The 13,627-nt window shown below is 45.2% G+C and overlaps 1 protein-coding gene across 2 annotated transcripts in view; it reads left to right on the top strand.

The window, feature by feature from the left end:
* EPM2A (EPM2A glucan phosphatase, laforin) overlaps positions 1 to 13,627 on the top strand; it is a 242,308-nt gene that overhangs the window by 727 nt on the left and 227,954 nt on the right. The window contains exon 2 of one of the 2 annotated variants that reach the window (XM_063917945.1): positions 7,712 to 7,972. The exons of the other annotated variant lie outside the window; for it this stretch is intronic. Within the exon in view, the coding sequence (XP_063774015.1) occupies positions 7,717 to 7,972 (256 nt within the window). The 5' untranslated portion in view covers positions 7,712 to 7,716. The remainder of the gene's footprint in view (positions 1 to 7,711; positions 7,973 to 13,627) is intronic. 2 annotated transcript variants of the gene reach the window in all.

Below are 13,627 nucleotides of genomic sequence, written 5' to 3'. Positions count from 1 at the left end.
GAACGAGATCGTTCATATCTTTCAAAAAAATCGGCATGTGTGTAGGGCCTATTACTTATCCGCTACGTAAGGTACTTAACTTACGTAACTTTCTTAAAAAATTTACTACTTCCGCTACTGGGGAGGAGCCATGGCCGAACAGGGTACCCAAACTGTAGCCTCGTGGGCTCGCTTCGCTCGCCACCGGGTTACTAAAGGTAGTAGTTAGTGGCGTGGATAGTAGAAGAACTATCCCGCTGGCCTAGCTCCTCCCCCTGGTGACGTGGCCCCTGCATATGATGTATCTTCACTAGTCAGTGAAGATACGTAAGTAGCGTAACCAGCGCATCCAGCCGGGGGCCGCAAAGATGAGGAAGTACCAATAAAACATCATTTTCAGATTTCACTGTAAAATTAATTTGATCAAGTCAAAATGTAAGTCTAAATTGCTTCACCTTTTTAATTAACATGTCTCACAATAGAACGCCCACAAAAAATATGCAAAAAATATAAACAAATTTCATCACATCTTTAATCACATTTTTGCTGTGTCAAACTGCAGCTTTCATGATACAAATACATAAAATGCTAAAATGCCTGTATATTGGCTACCCTACATTGCTGTGTTTTACATGGAGTAAATGATGGATATTGGGGGTAATTCCAAGTTGATCGCAGCAGGAATTTTTTTAGCAGTTGGGCAAAACCATGTGCACTGCAGGGGAGGCAGATATAACATGTGCAGAGAGAGTTAGATTTGGGTGTGGTGTGTTCAATCTGCAATCTAATTTGCAGTGTAAAAATAAAGCAGCCAGTATTTACCCTGCACAGAAATAAAATAACCCACCCAAATCTATCTCTCTCTGCACATGTTATATCCAGTGGCGTAAGGTGTGTGTGTAGTGTTCTGACAAAAATTATATACTGTATTTATACATTTAATTGTCATTTATTTTAAATCACACATTTCTTAGCAGTCATACCCAGGATTAGAACCCATGACCTGTTACACTAACAGCAGACACTTTACTGATGGAGCTATTTGTTCCTGTACAGGAAGAATGGGAATGCTAACTATATGAAGTTACGTGTAATTATCAGAGAAGTATCTTCATATAGTTAGAATTCTCATATTTCCTATACAGGAGCAAACAGCTTCATCAGTAAGGTGTCTGCTTCCTGTGTAATAGGTCGTGGGTTTTAATCCTGGGTATGACACTTGTAAAATGTGTATCTACAGTATAATAAAAAGGGTGAGATTTGTAAGGTGCAGGGACCAGTGAGGAAGTTGGCCACTGAAAAGACAGCAGCAGCTATCAAATAACTTATTTCAATGGTTTCACAGAATGGGAGGAGAGGTGCCCCCCTACAGAGCAGATGACTCCATTGCCTCCCAGAGTTCTGCCTCTGGTTATATCTGCCTCCCCTGCAGTGCACATGGTTTTGCCCAACTGCTAAAAAATTTCCTGCTGCGATCAACTTGGAATTACCCCCATTGTACTTGGTATTATAGGAGCAGTACCCTAGGTATGAATCCTACCACAACTTCACTAACTAAAAACTCTATCTGCATCACAGTAGCATGGTGTCCTGTTCACCGCACTTCTGGGCCCCAACACAGAGCCAGAGGTAGGAGCTCAGACCAATAGCCAAGGGTGGGATAATTTCATACCTTCCAACATTTTACACAAAAAAAACAGTACAAATTTTGAAAAGGGGCGTGGCCATGGATAAAGGGTGCATGACCACGCCCCCTTTCCTATACTTTCACCGGAGATTTAGTGAGTCAAAAATCGGTACAAAGCTCTTTTTGGCCGGTACAGACCATAAAAAACTTTACTGTACCGGCCAAAAAGGTACAGTTGGAGGGTATGTAATTTGCGGAGAGTCTTCCCTGGTGTCAGACGGCTGCGGCTCCCAGGGATTCAAATTTGTGGCTGGCTGAGCCGAGTGATGAATAACCCCAATAACCGGCGTCCTGCCCAACCGACAGTCATAACCCTGCATAGATGCCAGCACTGCGGTACGTAAGCACCCCCTACAATATTTGTGCTGAAACTGTCATTTTTAGTCATAAGGGTGAGGGTAACATGAGCACCCCAAGCATTTTACAAAAGTGCCTACTCTTCATGTTATCCGTAATAATGAATGTTTGGCTGACGTACAGCAATTGAATGAAATTTATAGAGACAAATGCAGGGTTTCTAAAGGAGGGAAGTCCCAATCCTTGATTTCAGAAACTTTTGTGTTTTGAAATTGCTTTATTGTATATAACAAGTGCAGCATAGAGTACCTTCCAAAAGACCTGATTTAGACAGTACAGTCCCAGTTAGAGGGAACTGTCTTGCCGTTGCAATGGTCCCAATGTTTGTTCCAACATTTGTACTCCCACACCATGATGAAAGTGAGTCACTATGATGTGAGGGTTACCTCAGAGGCAGGTGTGCGCCGGAGTTCAAGGGTGTTTTAACAGAGGTACATTAGGAGCATCTAATGGTTTCTTAGGGGCCCATTTATCATTGCATATACTGTATGCGGCTATTTGGGTGTTTTGGGGGTCAGCCACAAATATTAGGTAGCACATGAATGATTGAAGGAGGGACCGCAGCAAGTGTACCCGATACCTGCTGCGATCCCTCCTCTTCCGACGACAGCCGCATCCCCCATAGGTTTCTATGGCGGATCCGAAGCAGCCTGATTTACCATTATCCGGAATGTGAAACATTACCGATATTGGCTACCGCCATCGATAGCCCATTGCAGCCTTTGGGCTACACATCATGTAGCTGGCCAGCAGAGGGTTCCCCCGGAATCCTCCCCGGAAGTGGCCGCTGTGCTGTGCGTTCTTAGCTGACTGCACATGTGCAGACCCCCTGGTAGCTTTCACAGCACATTGCGGTGACAGGCTTTTTTCAGAGCTCTTCTCTTGTCCCTGCGGGTGCTGATTGATATGTCGGCCCAATGAGATCACATATTACATATTGCAGTGCTATCCTGGGCGGTAAGATCCCACCCATTGAATATGCAACCTATGATAAATGGCCCCCATAGAGCTTAGCTCCTGAGTACTGTACTGAGATTGCCATGACATCTAATCAATGCCTGTGATACCAGGGGAGGCAAATGTTGGGATGTATTAGTAGAGGTGTAGACACCTCCCAACCTTCCTTATGTAGGCCATACAGTCCCCATATAGAGTGAACTAACCTACTGTCCCAAAGGAAAGCCACAATTACATATGGTCACTTTCCGTGTAGCGTGGCCATGCCGTCAGGTTAGGAAGTGTGCATTTGTATCGCATAGAGTCACGCTCCAACCAACTGGAATAAACAATGCAACAGAGTATAAGAAGCTCACTGTGGGCCTGATTCAGAGATCGATGCAATATCCATGTACGCTGTGGAGTGATTAACTACCACTGTGCATACGTCTGAGTGCGCATGTGCTGTGATGCTCTTGCAGCGGCGGTCGCAGAGAGAATTTATTTGCAAAGTGAATAACAGTCAAGGGTAGTAATAAGCCAGTGGAGACTTAAATACAGATGTGTTGCAACAAGGGCTGGACTGCCCATCTGGCACGTCTGGCAAATGCCAGAAGGTCCGAAGGGCTGGTGGGCCTGTCCAGTCACACAGAAATGCGAGAAGGCTCTCTGGTGTAGCCGCTCCCCCCCCCTCCTCCTGGAGCGTGCATCTCCATGGACATGGAGGCGTGCCACAAGTCCACGTCCCCCTGACTCGTGGCACATTCCCGTGGCTAGTGTCTAAGTGCCTCCTTTCACGACGCACACGGCCCTTTCCAACAGCCATGCTGCACAATCATGGGGTTACTGTGCTTCTGATGTCTCTGTCTTTGTACACAAGCAGTTGATTTGACACATCTCCAATGGGCATCTCAACACAATCCCGGTGCATCTGACATTTGCATATTATTGCACAGCTGCTTCGTACTAGGGGGGTATTTAGTATCAAACACATCTGAGATGCGTTTGCAAACTCGCCGGGTCCGCCTTAGTGCATACGTTCAGGACCCGCACTGCGCGTGCGTGGGCTGGGGAGGTTCCCTGATTTCTGGGCCGGTGATGCTGTGATTCTGCGTTGGGTGGGCGTGTCATGAGAAACGGGGCCAGGTTCGGGGCGGCCGCATGACATCACACGTGGCAGCTGCTACCCAAAAAATGGCTGCCCTGTGCCTGCCTTCGCAGCCCAGCTGCAGAGGCAAGGAGGCTTCTACAAATCATCGATGAGTCCCCTTTTTACACATTATGGTAGTAGAGTCCCATTTTATAAAGGGAGAGAGAGAGAGAGAGAGAGAGAAAGACAGACAGATAGATTGTTACACTCACGTTTGCTGCGGGGCAGCAGCATCGACCGGCCGGCAGTCCTCTTGTCATTCCTGCCCTACACTACGGCTCTTCGCAGTACAGGGCACTGTGGGTGGGATGGGGGCGGTCTGGGAGAGACGCCATCTTTCCCACGAGACAGGGGCAGAGAAGGGGGAGCAGGGAGGCTGGGCTATCGAGTTGCAGCGCTACCCGGCTATGTGAGAAAAGGCAGCTGGCTAGCTGCAACTCAGCAGCGGTGCAGGTGATATACAAGGCAGGCTGGTGGCCGGTGGACCCCACACAGTGTGGTGGCGCGAGCCAGCGGGTGTTGCCAGTGGCGGCAGTCCACAGTGCATATGCGCTGTGTGCAAGGCACCACTGGCACACACATAATTCTGGCCCTGCAATAGTGCTGATTGTACACATTGCGCCAGGCAGAGCATTTATACACATTGCACTAGGTAGAGCACTTATACACATTGTGCCAGGTAGAGCCCCTTATACACATTGAGCCAAGTAGAGCCCCTTATACACGTTGCACCAGGTAGAGCACTTATACACATTGTGCCAGGTAGAGCACTTATACACGTTGCACCAGGTAGAGCATTTATACATGTTGCGCCAGGTAGAGCACTTATACACATTATGGATGCTGTAAGTTTTGTTTACTTACTGACTGTCACACAGTCAGAATCAGCTGGCCTCCCGCTGCTTGCTCCTTTGTATGCTGCTGCGGCTGCTGCTCTGCTTTGTGGGGATGGAGCAGGAAACGGATTCAGAGGCGGAGCCATCAGTTGTTACAGACGGGCTCCGCAAAGGCTTATGGGAGGGACTGCTGCGGCCGGACATGAGCAGGTACTCCCCCATTGGTCATGTTAGTGAAGCATTCTTGATGCTTTTTGTGTTAATGCTGCCTGATCGGACCTGAGAGCTCCGATCGCGGCAGCCGGCCAGCCAGTGGAGGGGGTGAGTCTAGGTCGGCGACCACTGAGGGGACAATGGGACTGGCATCCCATGTGTGTGCCAGCGGATGCACCCACGGTGCAGATGTGCTGTGTGCAACACCCCACAGGCATACACGTAGTTACTGCCCTGGCTTTGCTATCACTTTACTTGTAAAGTATTCTAGACAAACTCATTAGCTTCAATTGATCTGCTTGCTTAGATACAAATACTGCTCTATTGTAACGTATTTCAGCACATTATTAAAGCTTAGTATCTATTTTGACTGCCAATATTTGAGTAATAAGTTTTATTCAGCTACAGTTTAGTGCTAGTCGTCACTGTTTGTGAGATCTCAGCCCACTCGCCTACTCCCACTGGTGTTCATATATCTGGGGTATTTACTGTCTCAGATCAAAATAAGACTATAATCACTGTATTTCAGAGCTTTTCTTTTCCCCCCACAGTTTTTGTTATTGGTCTGTGCAAGCACACTTTATATCATTGTATATTTGTAGGTAGGACAGAGTACTTTGAAAGAACAATCATAATTTTAGTTACATGTTATCAGCAGCTTTGTAAACAACAGTGGGCCTGGCTGAGAGGTGGGCGTTGCGGTATTGGCCGTGACTCTGGCTTCTTAGCCGCTACTGAGAATTTATGCTAATATTGCAGTCGGTGGTCTGTCTACTGAGATGCCCAGCTACTGGCTGCCCTAATTCTGATGCAGTGCGCAAATAATCGCATCATCGAGCGGGCACCGACTGCCCATCGGATATTAGAGCAACCCTTGAATAAGGTCCTGCAGTCGTAAATGGGAGCGTGTAATGAGTGTGGATGAGAACCGTACTGTAGATCTTGTGAAGAGGTCAGGTTGGGAGATAGTTTGAGATAAGCAAAGAGATGCTCGTTGGTGTAGTTTGGTTAATCGCCTTGTGTTTGAGTAAAAGTATTTTATATCGAATATGGTACAATACAGGTAACCAATGGAGGGACTGACATAGTGGATCTGCAGACGATGAACATCTAGCAAGGAAGATTAGCCTCGCATCTGCATTCAGAATGGATTGTAGTGGTGAGAGTCACTTTTTGGTAAGACCAGTAAGAGGACTATTACATTAATCAATGCTGGAGATAATGAGAGCATGGATAAGAGTTTTAGCAGTGTCTTGTGTAAGGTATTGTCTTATTTTGGATATGTTTTTTAGATGCATGTAATATGATTTTGAGATAGATTGAATGTTAGGAACAAAAGACAGTTCAGAGTCAAGGATGACAACCAGGCAGCGAGCTTATGGGTTTGGATTGATTGTCGAGTTCTCAATAGTTATATAGATATCATGTTGGTAACTATTATTGGCCGGTGGAAATATAACTGACTTTGTTTTGGAAATATTAAGTTTGAGGTGGCGAGATAACATCCAAGATGAAACGGCAGAAAAGCATTCAGTGACACGGACCAATACTGATGGTGACAAATCTGGGGAGGATAGGTAGATTTGAGTATCATCTGTATACAGATGATACTGAAATCCAAAAGAGTTGATTCGTTTTCCAAGAGATGTGGTATAGATTGAGAAAAGCAGAGTTACCTAAGACTGAGCCTTGTGGTACTCCAACTGATAGAGGTAGCGAAGAAGAGGTGGATTCAGAGAAGCGGACACTGAAGGTGCAATTAGAAAGGTAGGATAGGAACCAATAAAGGGCTGTGTCTTTTCACACTAATGTGCGAATTTGAAGTGTTTCTTATGATTCGAATTGATAAAGTTGTTGAAAAGTGATTCCAGCATGCATATGTGTTTTTAAAGTACTTTTGAACAGCTTTTTAAAACTTTTGCTGCCATTTGTTTTCACAAATAAATACATTGGGCAATATTCAATTGTTTCTCTTGCCGGCAGCCAGTAGATGGAGCCCAACGGATCTTATCAATTGTTGCGCAATTTGGGCACAATCGGTTGCAGTCACCAGTGTTTCAGCTCACCATGCGACCCCCCCCCTGCCGTTGCGAGCTGAAATGAGTTAAAAGTGACCCGTTTCAACGCTCAAACTGGCCTTTTCGCGCTGCACCCATTACTTTGGTCGAGTTTAGCCGCTTTATGCAGCTAAACTCAACCTTTCTGGGCGTGACAAGCGTGATAAAAATAGACAAATAAAATGTGTGTGTGTCCCCTCCTCCAATCTCCCGGCACTTTAGATGGGAGAGTGGGAGTGATAAACTATTACATATCGCCCATTGTGTAAACTGACAACAACTACTGTATGTAGTTAATGGTAAATGTACTTTATTGATATGTATGATGCCTGTGAGGTGGTTTTTCAGACATACAGGTAAATTGAAAATGAAAATACATTTTAGACTAAAATTTTATATTGCAAAGTGTGGTAGCAGTGTAACACCCACCATATGTAATGGTAGTATGCTGCATATATTTTGTGTTTATATAGACATAAATCTTACTCTTTTGCAGTGGCCATGAAGCAGATGCTGTTCCGGTTTGGTGTAGTCATCACTTTGAGTCAGCCAGACACTGAACTGCTGGTGATTGGATCACGAGCGGAGATGGGAGCCTGGGACCCTAGGTTTGCTGTCGCAATGAAGCCAACTCGCTGTCCTTTATCCACAACTGAACCATCGCTATGGGTGGGGGAGGTACTACTGGAAGAACCATATACTGACAACTTTTGGTTCAAGTTTATCAAAAAAGAAGTCGGAGTCCTACTTTGGGAAGGTACTGAAATGAAAGCACAATCACTAGCTAAATGTAAATGCAATATTACCGAAGATCAAGCTGTTTTTGTATTCCATTTCCTTAAATAAATCCTTAAATCACATCCATTTTGCTAATGCCATGAAATCCGTATGAAAAATAACTTATTTCGTCTTTTGCCATTTTCCAAATTTGTCTTTAAAAGGCAGAGCCGTAACTAGACTTTTTGGTGCCCTGTGTCAGAGAGAGAATTGGCGCCCCCAATTTTTCCAATAGGGACATAAGGTGCATGCCTCGTGAGGCATAACAAGATTGATCCCAGAGAAAGTCCATGCTATGATGCCCATTCCCACATTGTATATGTATATGGATTCAAACCTATAACCTGTTGAATTCTAATCCCACACCCTACTCATTGAGCTATTTGATCCCACATAAAAACTGTGAACACTATATGAAGCTTCTGGTACTTTGTAAAAAAATAATCAACATTGCAACTGTGCAGATCTCTGTAATGTGCAGCCACACATCCAACCTATTGCAGACACACACTACATAGATCTGCTCAGCAGCAATGCTGATCATCCCTTCACAAAGTACAAGGTAAGCTTCAAATAGTTAGAATTCTCTAGCTTAGAATTATCTACCTTTCTATGCAAGGGCAGATAGCTCAATGGAAAGATTGTCTGACTGAAATGCCACAGGCACTGGGTTTGAATACCGGGTATGTTAACATCTTGAAATGTAATAAAGGACAATGTGACTGATTAACAAAGAAATATCAAGTTGAGTTCATGAATTTTGTATAGGTATTAGTGACCAAAGGGGTCAGGGTAGGAGACAAGGGCAGTCAGGAGATGCTGGGCTTCAAAAAAAGGGGGAAGCTGAAAGTAATCAAAACAGATAATTGACAAGTGCTACCAACAGCACACCCTACCCTGCAGCGCTATGTGCGATGCCACTTCCGCACACACCTAGTTATGGCCCTGTTAAAAGGAGCACTGTATGCAGGTTTGTGTTCTTGTGTCGAGGTTAGAGACATGGGAGCAGGGGCATAACTAGAACTTTGGGGGCCCCATAGCAAAAAATTTAAGGGGCCCCCAAGTCAGGTCTCCAGAAAAAGATGGGCAGCAGGGACGTAGGGACAGATAGAGGGGAAGCAGGAACATAGGGACAAAGAGAGGCAGCAGGGATGTAGGGACAAATAGAGAGGCAGCAGGGACTGAGGAAGGAGCAGCAGGGACGTAGGGGCAAAGAGGCAGCAGGGACATAGGGACAGATGGAGAGGCAGCAGGGTCGTAGGGACAGATAGAGAGGCATCAGGAATGTAGGGACAGATAGAGAGGCACCAGGAACGTAGGGAGAGATAGAGAGGCAGCAGGGACAGATAGAGAAGCAGCAGGGACGTAGGGACAGATAGAGAAGCAGCAGGGTCGTAGGGACAAAGAGAGAGGCAGCAGAGACGATAGAGGCAGCAGGGACATAGGAACGCGTTGGGTAGGAAATGCCGGCGGTTGGGATGTGAAAATAAAATTGCACATTTTCTTAATAAACAGATTGAGAAGTCAAAACAAATTATATTAAGCTGCAGAAAAAATAAAAACGCTTTAAAATGTATTCATTTTTAACAATCCATAGTTGATTTGTAGTTATTTCATAATGTGTTTTCCTATAGTAATTGGGTTTTAGCTTTCCCAGTACTGATGATAAATTATAGTTTGTTTGTTTTGCTACATTGTTTTTTTCAGCATACAGTATCTCTTTAAGAGGCTTGTGTTTTGCTTTTTTAAACTATAAAGTGCTATTGTTTGCTACATAAATATTACATATAGTAAAATGTTGGAAAGATTTTACTATATTCAATCCCATAGTTGGAGGTTCCCAATTTTATTATTAAATCCTTGTCATTATAATTTATGTATATAGTGCCCATGGTGCTACAAGGGACAGCAGCACATTAAGAGACACATTCTTCCCCCACACCCACGGGACCCATGCTTACCTGCATAGGGGAGGCGGTCCTCCGTGGATAGTCTCTTCAAGTGATCCGCTGCAGCCAGCAGCTGCAGAGGTGTCCATGGGGACGGCCAGGGAGCAGAGGATGAGAGTGAGTGGAGAGCAGCCCTCTCAACCGGCCCCATGGCTCTCTGCAGCCGAATTTCTGCAACTCTGGCTGGGGACGCTGCTGAGCAGAGAGCGTGTATAGCACCCACTACTTCAGGGGTGGTGAAGGGGGACACTTTCGGCCTTCTACGCAGGGGTAAGCCACGGGCCTTAGAGCTGGCTGGGTGCAGGGGGAGTTGCAGGCCCCGGAAGCATCTCGGGCTCCATAGCAGCTGCACCCCCAGCACCCTGGTAGTTACATCCAAAAGTTCCAATGCTGGTCGAGCAATAAGCTTCCACCAGATCTGGAGGGTAACCCGCACCGAGATTTGTAAATTACGATGTAAATCACAAAGTTGGAGTGCCTATTGTCATATCTAATTAAACCCTATTTTAGGGATTCGCATATACAATTATATATATGAGAAAAGATTAGAAGGCTCCTAAAGGTGCCACCGACTGGTTTAAACAAGGATATGGAGTCAAATCCCCATAGAGAGGGGAAAAGGAGAAGAAACCAGTTAAATTTAACGTGCACTCATCCAACTACTAAATCATTGATATGATTGTTGTTATGAAACATTTATATCCACAGCAGCAATATCAAATAAAGGCTTAAATGCTCAATAACCTAAAATGATATAGAGGTTTATTTTATTATTCATTTATATGGGACTTAATTGTCCTTTATTGAAATTAGAGCGAAATATTAAAATTCATAGAGTAAGAGACAGAGAATAGAAGGTGACAGAAATTGAACTATATGTGAATAAAGATTTAAAAACAAAGCTGATGTGTTTTTCCCTTCATATATTTTCCTGTGTTTATTTCAATTGTGCATTTACATACATATATTTGTGCAGCACTGTATCAGTGCTATCTTTATATGAGACCTGCAGTTTTCATATTCATTGGAGCCTCATTAAGTGCCCTGAGGAAGCTCATTAAGAGTGAAATGCGCATAGGCTTCAGCAATGTGTTTCCGTATTAGTAATAATGTTTAAAATGTGCAATTGGTATACAACATACATGTGAGACCTATAGTGTATTATTAGGAGCCAAACCTGCTCATGTTAGAGAGGAGTCATTGAACGTATTCATATTCACCTGAAACTCTATTTCATATGCTGTGGGCTGGCTGACATCAATATCAAATAAGAGAGACAACGGGGTTAATGCCAGATACAAGATTGTCTCTGTGTCTAGCGGATATTTAGTGCTATTGTATGTGTACTGCAGTCAGTCGGTAAACAGGGGCACGATCCTCTGGTACCTATACAAATTATAATTTACTTTAACTTAACTAGCAATATTTAAGTGGTAGTAATATGTCCTGCATGGACACAACCCAATATTGCTGAGTACCAGTAACGACTGTTGCCAATATTAACCCATACATACAGTGTAAAACACTGTGGATGAACATCATATGGGATATATTAAACCCATCTTTCCAGCACATTTATTCATGCATCATTAATAACAGTAATTGGGGTCAGAGACAGTGGCGGAACAAGCAAGCGGTGGGCCCAGGTGCGACAAAATGCTTTGGGCCCCCCCCCATCCCATCCAAGTCCACCCCATGGGCAGTGCGCGCCGTAGGCGCGCGCAAAAATACATAGTGGCGTGGCTTCGTGGGGAAGGGGTGTGTCCACAAAATAATACCAATTCATAAAACGGTGCACAGTAGTCTCCATTCTTCAAATTACGCCGCACAGTAGCACCACTACACCAGGTAGAGACCCTTTTACACCTTACAGCGAACAGATTCCCCTTTTTACACATAACGGCAGACAGCGTGCACTTTTTACACATAACGGCAGACAGCATGCCCTCGTCACACATAGCGGCAGACAGCGTGCACTTTTTACACATTACGGCAGACAGCGTCCCCATTTTACACATTACGGCAGACAGCATACACTTTTTACACATAATGGCAGACAGCGTGCCCTCGTTACACATAGCGGCAGACAGCGTGCCCTCGTTACACATAGCGGCAGACAGCGTGCACTTTTTACACATTACGGCAGACAGCGTCCCCATTTTACACATTACGGCAGACAGCATGCACTTTTTACACATAACGGCAGACAGCATCCCCATTTTACACATTACGGCAGACAGCATACACTTTTTACACATAACGGCAGACAGCGTGCCCTTTTTACACATTACGGCAGGCAGATTCTACCTTTTTACACATAGCGGCAGGCAGATTCCCCATTTTTATACATAGCGGCAGGCAGATTCCCCATTTTTACACATTGCGGCAGGCTGATTCCCCCTTTTTACACATTGCGGCAGGCAGATTCCCCATTTTTACATTGCGGCAGGCAGATTCCCCCTTTTTACACATTGCGGCAGGCAGATTCACCATTTTTATACATTGCGGCAGGCAGATTCACCATTTTTATACATAGCGGCAGGCAGATTCCCCATTTTTATACATAGCGGCAGGCAGTCCCCCCTTTTTACACATTGCGGCAGGCAGTCCCAACAAATAAAAAAAGAAAGAGACAGAAAGAAAGAAAGAAAGAAAGAAAGAAAGAAAGAAAGAAAGAAAGAAAGAAAGAAAGAAAGAAAGAAAAATTATACTTACCCTCTCTGTTGGCTCATGCTCCTTGTGCAGCTTCCCGGGCAGTAGAGAAGAAGGAGGAGGGAGGTGGAGGAGGGAGCCGCAGCAGCGCTGTGTTATTGGTGGAGGCGCTGCTGCCCCTCTGCTTCACTATAGGCTGTTTTCAGATACAGCCTATAGTGAAGCAGAGGAGCAGCAGCAGCAGCGCCTCCACCAGTAACAAAGCGCTGCTGCGGCTCCCTCCTTCACCTCCGTCCTCCACCTTACCCCGTACCACTGCAGTGCGCACCGCTCCTCTCCTCTCTCTCCGGGCGGCTGTGCGCTGCGGGCAGCGGTTGCCCGCAGCGCACAGCGGCATGTAATGAGTCAGTTTGACTCATTACATGCTTGGGCCCCTGAACAGAGGCGGACCCCAGTGCAACGCACTGCTTGCACTGCCGGTAGTTCCGCCTCTGGTCAGAGATTATTAAGATCTACAAAGTAGACAGCCTTTAATACAGGGTAGTGAAACTATTTACCCAGGCTCATCCCCATCAGTTCTCTCAAACACTGAATTTATTTATACAATGTCATACCAGCATTTTCTGCACTATGTGACACTCTAGGACAGGGGTGGCCAACCAGTCAGAGACAAAGAGCCAAGAAATCTTGTTCGGTATATCAAAGAGCCGACTTCGAGCCGAAGACGCACTTGCAAAAATGAGGTGTGACCTTGTGCCTGCTAGGCCACGCCCCTGGTATAAAATACATTGAAAAAGCCAGATCCAACATAAAATACAATGAAAAAGCCACTTCTACATCAAATAATTGATAAGCCAGATCTGCATAATATACATTGAAAAAGTCAGATTCACATAAAGCACTTCAGTTCCCCCATGTGTCACTCCAGCCAGCACCCGCCTATGTCACTCCAGACAGCTCCCCCATGTGTATTTGGCTCCCTCAGTTCTCAGTCTACGTAGTGCTGCTGCATGTCTGGCTGGAGTGCAGCGGTT

The sequence above is a fragment of the Pseudophryne corroboree genome, chromosome 4, assembly GCF_028390025.1.
Source record: "Pseudophryne corroboree isolate aPseCor3 chromosome 4, aPseCor3.hap2, whole genome shotgun sequence".
Taxonomy (NCBI): Eukaryota; Metazoa; Chordata; class Amphibia; order Anura; family Myobatrachidae; genus Pseudophryne; species Pseudophryne corroboree.
This window is presented reverse-complemented; position numbering and strand designations above follow the sequence as displayed.